The sequence below is a fragment of the Dipteris shenzhenensis genome, chromosome 20 (assembly GCF_047967505.1).
Source record: "Dipteris shenzhenensis isolate YYH24624 ecotype China chromosome 20, Dip_SZ_1.0, whole genome shotgun sequence".
Lineage (NCBI taxonomy): Eukaryota > Viridiplantae > Streptophyta > Polypodiopsida > Gleicheniales > Dipteridaceae > Dipteris > Dipteris shenzhenensis.
This window is the reverse complement of record NC_141615.1, coordinates 27,466,829-27,483,008: the sequence shown is the minus strand read 5'-3', so window position 1 is coordinate 27,483,008 and position 16,180 is coordinate 27,466,829. Positions and strand designations below refer to the sequence as shown.

General features: G+C 43.5%; 1 protein-coding gene across 4 annotated transcripts in view; it reads right to left on the bottom strand.

The window, feature by feature from the left end:
- The window catches only part of ALG10 (DIE2/ALG10 family), a 102,480-nt gene extending 89,346 nt beyond the window's left edge, over positions 1–13,134 (bottom strand). For 2 of the 4 annotated variants that reach the window (XM_087391487.1, XM_087391486.1), the window contains exon 1: positions 12,800–13,134. Coding sequence is in view for 3 of the 4 variants with exons in the window: in XM_087391486.1 (XP_087247612.1) it covers positions 12,800–12,867 (68 nt within the window). In the remaining variant the exon portion in view is untranslated. Of the gene's footprint in view, positions 1–12,208; positions 12,392–12,799 lie in introns of all 4 variants that reach the window. The other 2 variants (XM_087391484.1, XM_087391485.1) reach the window with 2 other exon arrangements.
- Positions 13,135–16,180: the final 3,046 nt, after the last annotated feature.

Sequence of the window (16,180 nt, the reverse complement as noted above, 5' to 3'; positions counted from 1 at the left end):
TTGCTAAGGGATTTTGGGACTTCGTCACTGCTGCCGATGATGTCCATCCCACTCCTATTGCCCGAGGCACTCCTCCACAACAAGAGGGATCATGGGGCAGGACATGCGCAACAAGCTCCACCACAAGCAAAAGCGCCTGTTGACAAAGCAAAGAAGATGATACACACAATGCACAAGCTTTATCTTTGATTTCACTATCAGTGAAGAGGTCAATATTCCATCTTGTCAGACTTCAAAAAATGCTTGGGTCACTTTAGAAGCAATGCATCATGCCCATAATGAGGCATGAGTCTCATTCTTGAAAAGAGAGCTTGATTCAATACATATGAATGAAGGAGATTCAATGTTAGAGTTTGTAAGAAGATACGGGACTTGCGTGAGCAACTTTTGAACATTGATGAAGTCATGCTAGATACATAACTTGTCTCTAACTACATAGAACTCCCTACCGGAGTCTTATCTTTCATTTCATATGTCACTCAACTTGTCCCTGAGAAAAAATCCCAACGCTCTCATCTTTTAGGAGTTGGTGGGACTTTCGCTGCAAGAAGAGCAGACTACAAAGAACATGTCAGTGAGTATGTGCGGTGGAGAGCAAGCTTTTACTGCAAAAGATAGGGGAAGAGGCAAATATCAGCCCAAACATGATGCAAGATAGACTTCTAGCAAGGACAAAAAGGATGCTAAAAGGCCTAAGAGGGCAAATGCCACTACTAGTCATTTCATTATGAATGCCAAAAGAGGATTGTGAGGGAGAAGAAGAAAGAGTCTAGTATGGCAATTACAGGCTCTTCAACCAAAAATCAAGAAAGAATGATATCTCAAGAAATGTTGTGGAGCATGATTGGGCCTTCTTCGCATGCAGTTATGATGCCTCTATGATTCTCGCACATTCAATAACAATGAAACTCCGAAAACGTGGGTATTTTGGCAGCGGTGCATCCCAGACACATCACGTCAAGGAAGGACTTATATTTTATATGCTTTCGTCTACTCTTGTTGACAAGGCATCTTGTGCCAACCAAACATCAATCCAATTAGAGGGATTGGTGAGATTTTGCCTATAGTCATTGATGGCTCTGATCTCTGTATCCACGAAGCTTTGTATGTCCCAAGGATAAATAAGAATTTGCTTTCAGTGTCCTCATTCATTAGAAGAGGATTTCAGGTCATCTTGAAAGATGACACGTGTATGGTTCATGACAAGGAGAATGATCATGCATTGGTGTTATCAGGCAGAATGATCGTGCATTGGTGTTATTAGGCACACTATACCACGATCTTTTTCATCTTGATGCATGTGAGAAAAGAGCACAAAGTGCATATTCAGTTTCTACATCTTTCTACATCTACCTCTGCCATGCAAGATGCAAAGTTGTGGCATGCCACATTTAAGCATGTAAACTTTCGTTGTCTTATGCTTTTGCAGAAATTTCATTTGGTTGATGCCTTGCCTCCTTCGGAAGCTCCTCCTAAGCATATATGTGAGAAGCATTGAAACCAGCCTCAACAACGTAAAGGTTGGTAGGATCCACTTAATCACAACATACACAGTAAATTGACAAGTAACTATGCACCACAAAACAAATCACAAGGGAGCTAGAGCGCTCCTACTCAGAAACAAGGACACCGATTGGCCCCAAACATTGGCACCCCTTGCGGTATTTATTTAAAATTCATTTGAAGCCAAGCGGCTCATTACAAAGGTCTCCGGGAAGCTGCACCACAGGCAAACCAATGCCCGCAGACTCCCCGTCCAGCCCACCTGTAATTCCCTGGCATCCTGCTCAACTTCAAATGGTGAATGTTAAATCTTGTATCCTCAGCCAACCAAAGCATGCAACAGAGACCCCAATAGCATCCACTGTCTGAACCACTCCTGCAATCGCACATCCAAGTGCCCAACCAGCCAAACACGGCTGAACAACTGCAAGACAAAGCTCTCAACAGTTGAACTCTGGTGCAATCAAACAACCAAACACTTCCCAGCGGGTTGCCTCAATCTATAGCCTCCCTAGCCACTTCCCAACAGCATAAATCAACCCTTCTTCGCGGAAAAGAAACCCAAACGCAATAACTAGCCAGCAACCAGCCTTCTTCTACCCGGAATCCACAGAAGAAAGGTCACCCTGGCTGGAAAACCCTAGATCCTGTGGAGATAAGCTGATTTTGCTCCGGCACAGCCCCAAAAGCAGCTTAGAAGCGAACACCCACACCTGGAAAGTTACCAAAATCAGCTAGCACAGCCCGGAAGCCTCTAGAAATCAAATCGCAATCTTCCTGCACATCCTAGACAGCCTAGAAACAAATCGCAATTTCCCTAGGACAGCCTAGACAGCCTGGAAACTCCTAAAAACAGATCGCGATTCCTGTAGCAACCTGGAAACTCCTGAAAACAGAACCAGAATAGGATGCAGTCACCTGGCACAACCTGGAGGACCTGGAAACAGAATCGCAATTTGTAGAAGACACCCTGGCAGAAATCGCAATCTGCAACAGGCTCTGGATCTAGTGCGTTTTCCCCTGGCAGGCCCTGGATGCACTGGTACAGGCCCTAGTTGGTGACAATTTCCTCTAGCAGGCTCCGGAAGCTCCTGGTAATATGCGATTTTGCTCTAGCAGCACCTCGCAAGCTCTGGCAGCTCACTTCCTCTAGCAGGCTCCGGAAGCTCCTGGTAATATGCGATTTTGCTCTAGCAGCGCCTGGCAGGCTCCGACAGCTCACAACTGATGATCTGGCTCCTTCTGGAACCGATTTGGCCAACTGAACCCAAAATAAGAGCTCTGGGCCCTTTTTGTAGTCCTATGCTAAAATTAGCAATTTTTAATTGCACCACTCTTTTGGCCCCCTGTTGCACACTTTGGCCCTAGGAATTAATTGCCTAGTAACTGGGCGCACATTCACTATTTCCAAGGGCCCACTAGGGAATTTTAGTTCCCCAAGGCCGGACCCTCGCGCCCCAAAGGCTTAAGGCAATCACGTGCAAATTATGAAGTCGCAAATCAAAAATCCCATAATTTCACATCCTCATGACAAGCGTATTCCTGGAAAAAATGCACAGGTTCCCATTCCCCAAGGATGGTGCAGTCAGGGCTGCAAAGAAATTGCAGCTAGTTCATAGTGATGTTTGCAATCCAATGAGGACAGTCTCTTGGAGGTCCCTTCTATTTTGTTAGTTTTATACATGACTTCTTAAGATTCACTTGTATATTTGCACTCAATAAAAAAGAAGTGTTCACTGTGTTTAAGCATTTCATTGCTATGGTGGAGAATCAATCTGGGTGTAGGATATAGACCCACGTTTGGACAGAAGGGGGGGAGTACATGTCCAAGGAGTTAGCAAACTTCTAGGTTGAGAAAGGCATCATCCACCAATGCACGGTTCGCTATAATCCTGAGCATAACGGAGTCCCTGAGTGGAAGAACAGGTCACTAATGCAAATGGCTACGTACATGATTAAAGCCAACGCACTACCTCACAAGCTCTGGATGGAAGCAATAAGGTGCCCTACTCATGTTTTAAATAGGATCAAAACACTTAAGGCTATGACCACGTATTCAGCTTGGTCTGAAAGAAGATCCAATGCCGGTTACTCCCGTAAATTTGGATGCATAGCTTATGCACATGTACCTCAGGAATTGGGAGGAAAGCTTGATGACAAAGCTGAGAAATGCATATTTGTGGGCTACAGCATTGAAAGCAAGGGTTACAACCCTACAAACCTGCTAGCAAGAAACACTTCACTAGTAGAGATGTTATGTTTACTGAGAAATCAGAATGGCCCCTTGTTGTATTTGACAAAAATCAGGGTTGGTCGGATGCATTCGAAGGGCTGCTGCCCACATCTTTTTATACTAGAGCTGATATACCTGTGGAAAGGCATAATTTACAGCCAGATCTACAAGTTGATGTCTCAGCTCAGCCAAAGGCTGGTCCTATCACTCACAAGAGGTTGAGGATATAGTGGCACAAGAAAGTTCAGCAATCGGTGCCTGCTCTGTACTCTCTAGGAGAGCAAGCTCTCTATGCCACTTCCTGGCCGCACATATCGTGACACTGAAGGCATTGAGGATGCCAACTGTTTTGATTCAGCTGGGGCCAGTAAATTGCTGGAAATGGATGAGCCTGATAAGTTTGATGATGCACATGCTAATGTGCATTGAATGCAGGCTATGCAAGCAGAGATTGAATCCATGCAGGAAAACACACTCAAACTTGGTGGATTTTCCTTTTGGTAAGAAATCCATAGACCGAAAGTGGGCATACAAGCTGAAACGCATATCCGATGTTTCTATTGACAGGTACAAATCCCGTCTTGTTACAAAGGGCTATGCTCAGAAAAAGGAAGGACTTAGATTATTGCGAGACCTTTGCTCCCACTTCTCGTATGACTACCATTAGGTGTGTGGTTTCCATGGCTGCATTTTATGGATGGCATATTCATCAGTTGGATATCAAGACTTTATTTTTGAACAGGGGCCTGTTGGAAGAGGTTTACGTGTCTCAACCCATTGGTTTTGTACCTGGCTAGGAAGACTAAGTTTCTATGTTAAAAAAAGCCTAATATGGCTTGAAACAGGCTCCTAGATCCTGGTATGCAAAGATTGATGCCTTTTTGGCCAATCAGGATACACAGAACAGTCCAAATGAAAGCACCCTTTATGTCAAGAAAGAAGGCGGTGATTTGATCATCAGCTTCTTGTATGTTGTTGATATGCTTATGGATACTAACGCTGCAAAACTTGCAGATTTTAAGGCTGAATTGCAGAAGACATTTGAGATGGGGCTGCTACACTATCACATGGGCATTCGATCTGTACATGATGATAACGCTATTGTTTTGTTGGAGTCCAAGTACATTGGCAGACTACTTGAATGGTTCAAATTTTCAAAATTGCAAGCCTATTACAACTACTATGGATCCAGGGCTCAAGTTATCCATGCATGATGGGCAGTCAGCCATTTAATGCCACCATTTAAACCAAGCTGTAGGATGTCTTATTTACTTGTCTAAGACACAGCTAGACATTCAGTATGCAGTATCCCACTATAGCAGATTTATGCACAGCCAAAAGACTTCACATTGGCAAGCTGTGAAGGGTGTTTTTCAATACATGCAAGGTACTCAGTCTCTTTGGTTTGCTATTTCCCAAGGGGTAACTTGCATTTACATGCTTACAAGGATTTGGATTGGGCTGGTAATTTTTACACTAGGCAGTCAACCAATTCTGATTGTTTCTTCCGTGGACACTCCTGCATTTCTTGGTTGAGCAAGAAACAATCAACAGTTGCTACCTCATCATATGAAGCTAAGTACAAGGAAGCTTTCACAACCATTGTTCAATGTGTCTAGTTGAGACGTTTGTTGGCAGATCTCCATAAATCATTGGAGAAGCCTACTTCAATTCTCCCTAATAGTCAGAGTGCCATTGCAAGGGTTTCATGCATGTACGAAAGATATAGTGATACATTACCACTATATCGGGGAGCCCTATACATCAGCTTGGTCTTTTGCCCTAGTGGAAATCTTTTCACCAAAGCTTTACCTCATAAAAGTTTGGTCGTATGAGACAAAGTACAATACAATCACTTAAGTAACAAAAGGGAGAGCCTACTTGCTTCTCTAGCTCAATAGGAAAAAATAACATGGTGGACATACAGCTCTAGCATGATAGATTGCAATGTAAAAGAGACTCTCTGTGTGTAGTCACTCTCTGATGCAATAAATGTGAAATATCTATGTGCAGTCACTATCTAATGCAAAAAATGTGGAAAATGAACAAGGCGCAATGTAACTCAAGTGATCGTTGATGTATCATATATAGTTGATCGATTGAGATGGAATGTATCCAACCGATGTGCCCCTAGGTACATCTTGTTACATATATCAATGTCATAGAACATTGTTGGCTCAAGTGGGGAAGGTGCAGCCTGTCTACATTTGCAGCATGTTTGTGATATGTTATTGTCATCATAAAGTTCTAATAGCTCCAATGTCTAGCCCATACTAGCTCTAGCGATCCAACTAATCTCCTAGCCATGACAAGCTTGCAGACATTAGGTTGGTTGTGTTGGAATATGAAGCCAAAGTGAGTCAAAAATGAGTGTACTAGGTGTCTAGGGGGTGTTTTATAGTCTAGTGAGTCCTAGACATGCCATCCATGTCCTTTTTTGCTACTCTTGCCATGTGTCCCATCAAAAGATGCTCAAGACTCTTAAAATATTGAGAAAGTCAAGAGTCTCCCCACATGGAGCCCATAGGGACCCTCTCTTTTCCATATGTCCACATGCTCCTTATTCCACATAGGAATTCTAGAATGATTTCTTTTGACTCCACACTCCTCCACATGCCTTCCACACGCTTGGCAAGTGGCCTCTCTTATATTATTGAAAAAAATGGACATGAGCCCACCTCTTGATATGACTCACTCTTCCTATTTTCTAAAAACCCCATAATATCCCATACACAAATAACTCTCACCCCATACTAAGGTATTTATCATTCATACACATGGTATTTATAATGATCCATTTCACTCATTCTCTCAATCCCATACAATATCTTAGAAAATAGAAATAAGTGAGAGCCGCGAGACTATCACTTGATACTCAAACTTTTATCAAACATAGAAGAAAACAATATCAATGCGTGTCATATTGGGAGATATCCCATAGACATTGTGACTTTCTAGAGTCTAGTGTTACACTATATAGTGTTGTACTTGTCTTGAGTCCTTTTATATCAGTCAACATCAAGCTTTATATCATGTGAGTATTTTGGTTATCATTGCCTAGCACTTGTTCTTTCATTTGCTTTCCATTTTTCCTTTCCATTATGCTTTCCATATTTCCATTCCATTCCTAGTTAGCTTGGCATTCTCCTACCTCCATGTCTCTTCATATGCACCTCCAAGAGGTTGAGGTAAGAGAGTAGCCATGAAGCTGCCTTCCCTCCTCCTCATTGGAAGGTCCTCTCTTCCACTTGGAGGGCTAGCCTCTCCTCCTCTCCTTCCTTGAGCCTCAACGTGGAGCTGTCCTTCCTCTTCATCGTTGCCCTCTTTCTCAGCCCCTTCAGCCCGGACCTATGCCTCGCCATCGGCCGCTCCTTTAGCAGCCGTACATCCGTACGGACTGTACGGACTGGTGCGCCATATACCAACCTGCTGATCCACCATACACGCCTGTACCAGCCATTGCATCTGCCTGTATTGCTCGCGCAGCTGCCGTACGATCTGCCATACGATTGTACGTCCAGCACTCGGGATTATCATCGCCTCTACCCTCGCCATCAGCCTTGGATCTGCTGCTCACGTTGCCCTCAGGATTCCCACCAATGATTGCTGCTATCCACGCCTCATTTCATGACTCAAAAGTTCCGCCTGCTACTGCTGCTTCAGTCTACACAGCATTTCTACCCTATTTTGGGATAAAAATTGGGGCTTTTGTGCTCTAAAGGTTCCTAAGAGCTGTGGGAGCATTATGTGAGCTCCATACACTTCCCAACTTCTCCGATTGCCACCCCGATTGTCCTTGGTGCCCAAGCTCCACTTTTGACCGACTCTCCGAGTGCTCTGACACTTCCGGCCTCTACTTCGACATCAGTGACTCTTTGCTGGCTGTAATTCATGCCATCCATACATGGAAGCATTATCTTTTGGGTGAGGATTTTACTATTAAAACAGATCACCAAAGTCATGGACTTCACCGACACATCTTTTGGGGCATTCCTGCCTGGGATGTGCACACGTGTGCAATGGCTACTTGGAGGACATCTCTTATCATAAGAGATCTATTTTTTATTACTACATGCTTGATTTATTTTGGGGTCCTCTACCCTGGTAGTCCCTAAAAAATTGATGTATTAAATTTTGTTTTTCATTGAGTGTAAAGGTCCTCAACCTTGGATAGTCCTTCTAAAAATGATCTATTGGGTTTTCTCCTTTTTTGGTGTGTGTCTTCCTAACATGTCCTGTTATGAAGCCAAGGGGGAATGTACTGTGGGAGCCATATGTATTAGCTTTGATAGGTCTATTTGTTTATCAGGCCTGGCTTGTGAGTTCCAGGATGTTGGTGCATTCGTCTCCTAGACCTCTGAGTTGATCATGCATCCATGCATGATGAGCCTCTGAGCCATGCTAGATGAGATTTCTATGCTATGCTCACTAGCCTCTGAGCCATGCTCACTTACCTCTGAGATTGTATGGGAACCATGTCTAGTTCTAGACCGGCATGCACAGTTTGATGACCGTCATTGTCATGTTCTGTTCTTGGTTCCATTCCAGTAGTCTCTCACCTTGCCTTCATGGGGGGGTGTTGGAATATGAAGCCAAAGTGAGTCAAAAATGAGTGTACTATGTGTCTAGGGGGTGTTTTATAGTCTAGTGAGTCCTAGACATGCCACGTGTCATATTGGGAGATATCCCATAGACACTGTGACTTTCTAGAGTCTAGTGTCACACTATATAGTGTTGTACTTGTCTTGAGTCATTTTATATCAGTCAACATCAAGCTTTATATCATGTGCGTATTTTGGTTATCATTGCCTAACACTTGTTCTTTCATTTGCTTTCCATTTTGCCTTTCCATTATGCTTTCCATATTTCCATTCCGTTCCTAGTTAGCTTGGCATTCTCCTACCTCCATGTCTCTTCAGGTTGCTACCAATCTCCTGGATGCATCAATGTAGTCTAGCAATCTATCAAAAGCAAGGAAATTTTTGCCACAAGTATAATGGCTAAAATGGTACTTAAGAGATGATGGTGATGACGATGATGATTATGATGATATATTAGCGTCCTTGCGAGGCCACTCGGACATGACCTATGGGAATTGGCAAGAACAGTACGTAGCCTCCTCCAAGGGATCAGAGGGTTCAACTCTTATGCATTTTGTCATGAATTCTTGTCTATGCTCAAATAAGAGACATAAAAAAGAATGTAAGATAAGGAGATTGCTTTGGCTGAGTTGGGATAGATTGGTACATTGTGTTTCAATGCCGGAAAGTGCACTCTAATGTCAGCATAGGGTGAACATGTCAGTGTAAAGTGCGAAGTGTTCCTCATCTTCATGACCTTCAGATAATGTCACATGCACTAGGATCAAGCCCATGTTGCAATGACAACTGGCTGCCTTGTCAGCAAATCACAACATCCAGAAGTAATTGCAGCACCTCTTGAGGGACTTCCAGCAGCGCTGGGTCGCCCTTGGTTGCCATGGGTTGCTGACCAGATCAGGTCAGCTCAATTAGGTTGACCCAACTAGCCAAGTCGGTCAACCAAGACTGTCAGTCAGGCATTTCAGTCGGTCATTTCAGGCCTATGTAGGGGACTGCTCTGCCCCTCATTTACCATCCAATACCAGCCTTTCTCTAGCCACAAATCCATCCCTATGCTGCAGCAATCCAGCTCCAAAGACACCCGTACAACAACCCCTACAGATCACGACTGAAAGCAGCATACTGCAGTGTGTGGGACAGCAACCCAGGACTGGTTAGGCAGTATGGTTTATCAGCATAGCTCTTGCCGGAACATTGGACCATTTCCAGCTTCTCTGGGAACAGGAATGCCTTGAGGCGGCCGCACAGCAGGCCAACGTCGTGCTGACTTGGCAGCATTGGAGGTCCAGCGCAAGTGAGACCAAGGACATATGCTTTTACAGCATCAGCAGTTTCTCACGGTTTCTCACCGAATCAGCAGCTACCAGTGTTAGTCCATCATCCGCTCAGGGTCTTCCACCCTAGAGCACAATATAGTGGACTATCCTTCCGCAGTACCCAAGACAGTTCTTCATCTACAAGGAGTCCTTTATCTGCTCAGAAGTCTTCGATCTCAGAGGACAGTTCAGTGGACTATTCTAAAGCAGTTCAAACATTGGCTTCTCTTGGGTCTACCAGCACGGGGGACCATTCAGTTTCCAACAGTAGCAGCCATTTCCACAGCTAGCTCTGAGGGATCTTCCATCCCTGGGGCCATCCCAACTCAATCAGCACGCCCAAATGATAAGCCTCTTGGGTCTACCACCCATGGGGATCATCCAGTTTCAGCAACTTATTCTCTTGGGGATCCGCCGTTGCGGGGATCAGTCAGTCAGTGCAGTTAAGTCAGATGGGTCTTTCACTCCTCTAACAGCTTTATCATGTCCAATTAGTTCCTCTAGGTCTTCCACCCAAGGAACCCAATCAATTGGAGCAACTGTATTAGTCGAGTATACAATTTTCACAAATGGGTCTTCCATCCTTGGAGACATCTCAGACCCATCAACAGTTGCAGTACATGAGCCTCTTGGGTCCACCACCCGAGGGAGTTGTCTAGTTCCCACAATTAGTTCTCTTGGTACTTCCACCCCAAGGGGACACCCTAGCTTCAGTAGACACTCTGATGGGTCTTCCATCCATCATGCTTTTTCATCAACTACAGTCAGTTCCTATGGGTCTTCCACCCTTGGAGCTCCGTTGGCCACATCAGCTTTAGTCAGGATGATTCACATTTCATCTTCTCATCAAGAGCGTTCAAGACTATTGGGATCAATTTCCAACCCCACTGGCCTTGACACTCAGCAGGAGGGGGCGCCTTAGGAGTTTGCCAGACCAGTTGCAGGCCTAGCAAGAGGGAGTACCCTCACAGTTGGAGTAGCAAGTGTAGCTATCAACAGCACGGAGGTTGACGATTCCTAGGCAGTCAATGAGGATAGTCATGCAATTCCCTCCATAGTTCCAACTTCCCCTTCCTCAATTCTTTAGGGAGGCAGTAATTGCGATACCAGTCAGTAGAGAGGTTGACGATTATTGGGTCCTTCACTTGGGAGGTTAGTCATATAGTTTCCTCTTCAGCAAATCCCAAGCCACCAGTAGTAGCAGTGACCATTGTCCTCACCGTCAGTTCCCTTGGTGTGGACAGTAGTTCGATTGATTCATCGAAGATGTGCTCATCAGTTGGATTCCTCTCTCCGTTCCTCCGAGAGGCATCCTCAGCTTCAGGTAGTTCTTCATCCTTTGAGGAGCATCTATTCCTTCCATCTCTCCGTTCTTTCAAGTTGCAGCTACTTCATTTGAGGTGTTCCCAACGGTTCCAGACATCTCACAGTCCTTTTAAGAGCAACCCAGTCAGTAGATTTATTATTGGGATACTCAGCGGCTCCTCCATTCCTTTGGGTAGCATCTCGTACAGTCTATCCCTTGGAGGGGTGCTCTTTAGTGCAGTCGTGCAGTCGCGTCGCCTCTTAGGTCTTTTGGGAGGCATCCACAATTCCACCTCTCTCTCAGTTTTTCAAGGAGACAAAGAGTGCATGTGAGTATTCTGGAGTTTCCGAGCTTTCCGTTTTGGTCGCCTAGTCTCAGTGGCTTTGACATAACCCTAGCAATTGATGGAGTATCACCAGCAGTTCTATGTGGGTGGTTCTTCACCAGCAGTTCGATGTGGGTGGTTCTTCCGCAGTGGAGAGGGTGCATGCCAGCAATTGGTAGCCAATTTCATGCCATTAGCCGTCCAAAGTGCAGTGCCTCCAAATCACGAGGACATCAAGCAGTTCATATTTCCAAGAGCCTATCAGAGTGCCATACCACCCATTGATCAAGAGTTCACAGTAGTAGCATGGCAGGATGATTGGCCACAGCAGTTCAGCTCCAGTCTTTGCAGCATTGGTTCTTGGGAGTTTTTATTGAGCCGCCACGCTATCATAGCAGAGCATTCATTCCTCACACTCAACATGTTGTACGTGTCAAGCTGCTCATTTGGGGGCTAACAGTGGGGCATTGACCCTTATATTCCAAAATAGTCGACCTACAATAGACATGTCACACAATACAACCTTATTCCAGAGCCTTAATTAATGGCAAGCTCTACTATTTAAATGGTATCAATGCTCAAGAAGGCAAAAAACCAAAATAGCCACAATGCAAATAAAGCCCTGATTAATAGAGAGAGGGGGGCAAACCACCTAGCAAACACTACAGGAACTCCTTGGTTAATAGATAGAGGGAATGCAAAATAGGTATATAATTAGCATGAAAAGGAGAAGCCTAGGAAGCACCACCCTGCAAACACTAGAGGAAGAAGCACCACCTCGCAACACTAGAGGAACTACTTGAGCAAAAGAAACATTTAGCTTTATTTGTCTTTTATGCTTCGGTAAGAACACACAAGATGGTAATGAAATTAAAAACCACACTAATATATTTACCAAATCCTGAAGACAGAGGTTGCGCATACCATGTAAGGATTGGGAACAATACGGTTCACAAGGAGGGACACAGGTAGAGTTGAAGCAGCCACAGCAATACAGAGCCACAGCCGTGACATGGTTCTTTGAATTTAAGAGTATAACAACATCATGGCCAATGCTGCATTACTGCAAAAGCTGGATTCCATGAGCAATGCTCCCACATACCTTATCTGAAATAATTCAACAAGGTTCATTACGTATCTCAAGGCTTCCCAGAAATTGCACTCTAGGATACTTAAACATAATATCTTTTTTATAAAGCAAAACCTAAGAAAGAAGGCTACACAATGCATTGAGAAGCACTGTGGCATCTAGAGTTTCAAAATGCATGCAAAAATGCTCCATTGATTCCTGTTAATAGACAATGACACCAAATGGCCAAACAAGTGATGCCGTTCATCTTCTTTGCCCAAAAGAAAAATACACTTTGCTACCTCAAACGATACCATTTCAGCAGCTTCTCTACTTTAATTCCCCAAAAGACACCATTTTTCAATTCGCACCAAATCTGAGCAGTTAGCACTTCAACAACGATTTCAAATGCTAGCTGAAACTCGGTTCAGTAAGAAAAACTTAACGATGAAGCCGGAACTTGAATATTAATAAGTGGCAGAGATCCCTCCATAAGTGGCTGAGATCCTTCCATTCTCCGTGCCAATACGCTCCCACGATGTACTTTATTCGGGCATTAGTATGAGTGGAGGAGGAGGTGGGAAAATTTCAGCTAAATTAAGCTAAGTCTTACGGCGCGACGTCCGTGAAAATTAATTTGGTTGGCGAACTTTCTAGAGAGAGCTTAATCCAGAGCGTTCCACAGACCGCCCATAGAGAGGGAGGGAGAGGGTCGGTGCGAGAGGGGGAAGGGGAAGCAGAGAGAGAATGCAACGGAGACCAAAGAGAGGGCTAGGGAATAATTAGTAGAATAGAGCTTGAGGGATTAATTAATAGAATCGAATTTAGAGAGCGAATAATAGGGGGGCTATGAGAGTAGGAGCAATAGCTTGAGTAGTAGGCGCCCACAATGACTTTTATTCATACATTAGTAATAGAGCGAGTTGCCGCGGGATAGAGGGGTTCTTAAATTGCTAATCAATTAGCCTTGCATACTTGGATTGGAACCGGGATAGAGGGAGAGAGAGAGAGAGAGCTCCTTTTAGCACAATGTGCATTGATCGGTTCTTAAATTGCTAATCAATTAGCCTTGCATACTTGGATTGGAACCCGCACGTTGAGTCCTCCCCTCTCCCAACCTCCATCCAAGAGCTCCTTCTTTGTGACACGTGGCAAGCTCTTCCCTTCCAAGCTGCCACGTGTCCTTGCTTTTTTTTTCCTTTGTCCATGGTTAATAGGTTAAAGATTAATTGAAGTAGCGAAATTACCGATTACCTTAAGCGAAGGACACCGATTACTAGAGAATTCCAGAATGCCCAAAATCTAGAAAGTTCTAGCTCCCGCCTGACGAGTATATGAGGGGGGGGGAGGGGGGAAGCAGAATTGAGATAGGAGAAGGGAAGGCAGGCAAGCACGAATTAATCCTATCTAACTTAGGTTAATTAAAGGGGGGGGGGGTAGAGGTGCCAACTCTCACCTGGCTTTGGTGACACATGACAATATATCCTCCCGTGATTCTAGCCTCCATTAGAGCGTGATGCATGGCGCCTAACTCTCCTGGATTCCCTCGATTGGTGGCCTTAAATCTCTCCATCATTTCCGGATGTGAGGACTCAGAAGAAGCAATAACGAAGGATCGATGCAATAGAAAGCATGAGAGGCGAAGCAAGATCTCGAACTGGTTGTCATTATCATCTACATGGTTATCTTGTAATGATCTCGATCCTCCAGCAAGCTCGATAGAGATGAGGAGGATCGCTCATGCTGGTTTCAATTAGTGCATGCAATGTTTGTTTGTAGTTGCATAGAATAATAAAACTGCGGTCACTTGTTTTATCAATTTTGTAGTCTCATTTTAGTGAATTGTTAGTTATAGCTTTGTTGTTTACAGTTGGCATTAGAGTAGGAATGAGAGATGAAGAGCGAATCAGCAAAACTTGTCACGTTTACTAGAACAAACTTCGCAACTTGGCAACTCAATTTGAGATTATACTATATTGAGGAAGGCTTATGGACGGTTGTCGCTAGCACTGAGAAGAAGCCTTCGCGAAAGCATGCTTAGGATTTCCCTGACAAGGTGACGCGATGGGAAAACAATAATGAAAAGGCTCTTAGACTCCGTGGCACTAGGTGGCAGATTTCATCATCATCTCGACCTATCGGAGACTGTTCGTGAGAATTAGTTAGCAGTCGAAACTCTTTTCGGTGCAAGGCTTTAAAAATCCAAGGTTTTGCTTAAACAAGATTTATTTAGCTTGTCCATGAAGGAAGGTGCAACTCTTGGGGAACATTTGAATTGCATGCGCTCCATATTATGTCAATTGTCAGATCTAGGAGTACAAGTTGAAGATGATGATTATAAGGCAATTTTGTTGTCGACTCTTCCCTCGGTGTATGATGAATTAGCAAAAATCCTACGAGTAAAATGCTAATGGAACATTGGATGAAATGGTTGCAACACTTTTAGATGAGGAGCGTCATCAGACTCGGGTCGTTGATGAAAATAGAGTATAAACAGCCGATCGGTCTTTTCTTCTTTGCGGCCCCTGTTGGCTTCCCTAACTACTTATTTCTTGTCTTTGATTGCTTGTTCGCACTTTGGTAGTTTCCATCCGTTTGGTGCGCAGACCCTTTTCCTCTCTTAACCATTTGTACTTGCTCGCTCCATAGGTTATTTTGCGTGCTCTTTGGTTTTAGTTAGCTTCTCTTACTCTTTACGTGGCATATTTAGCAACTCCTTGCTTCTTACGTGCTTTTTGGTCTTGTCAACCTTTTTGTTGACTTTTTAATTTAATAAACACTAACCTTTAAATTATAAATAGATAGTTACAAGTTGAAGATGATGATTGTAAGGCAATTTTGTTGTCGACTCTTCCCTCGGTGTATGATGAATTAGCAAAAATCCTACGAGTAAATGCTAATGGAACATTGGATGAAATGGTTGCAACACTTTTAGATGAGGGGCCCCTGTTGGCTTCCCTAATTACTTATTTCTTGTCTTTGATTGCCTGTTCGCACTTTGGTAGTTTCCATCTGTTTGGTGTGCAGACCCTTTGCCTCTCTTAACCATTTGTACTTGCTCGCTCCATAGGTTATTTTGCGTGCTCTTTGGTTTTAGTTAGCTTCTCTTACTCTTTACATGGCATATTTAGCGGCTGCTTGCTTCCTACGTGCTTTTTGGTCTTGTCAACCTTTTTGTTGACTTTTTAATTTAATAAACACTAACCTTTAAATTATAAATAGATAGTTACTTACACACACACACACACACACACATATGCACATCTCTCTCTCTCTCTCTCTCTCTCTCTCTCTCTCTCTAGATATATATATATATATATATATATGCATAGTTCAATTATAGATTTTTTATATGTATTTTATGTTTACAAATAGTTTATTATACCCATCTACTTTTTCACCTTAATTTATTTCTTATTTTTTCCCAAATGGTCCCCGTAACCCTTTTCTCCTAATCTTTTATTCTTTCCCCTGGTTACCCAAGTGCACTCACACAGACACACATACACTTGTATGTACTTAAACATATTTACATGTATATAATTTCTTATTTTAACGTTTAATTAACCATTTTTGTCTATTAATTGGTGATGTATTTTAATTACCTTGTGGTCTCACCATTATTGGACTTTGCATATGGGTGTGGACAACCCCCTTTGATGAATGCTTAAATGTTAATCAAAAAAAAAAGTGTAATTGAAGACCCCTCTATCCTCACTCAAATATTACATGTCATGCCAAATGTTTAGGACAGCTTTCTTGGGCACAAATTTTGAAGATTTTTAATGTTCATTGTTTATAATGGGAGGGCTTCCAAAGATTTTGAA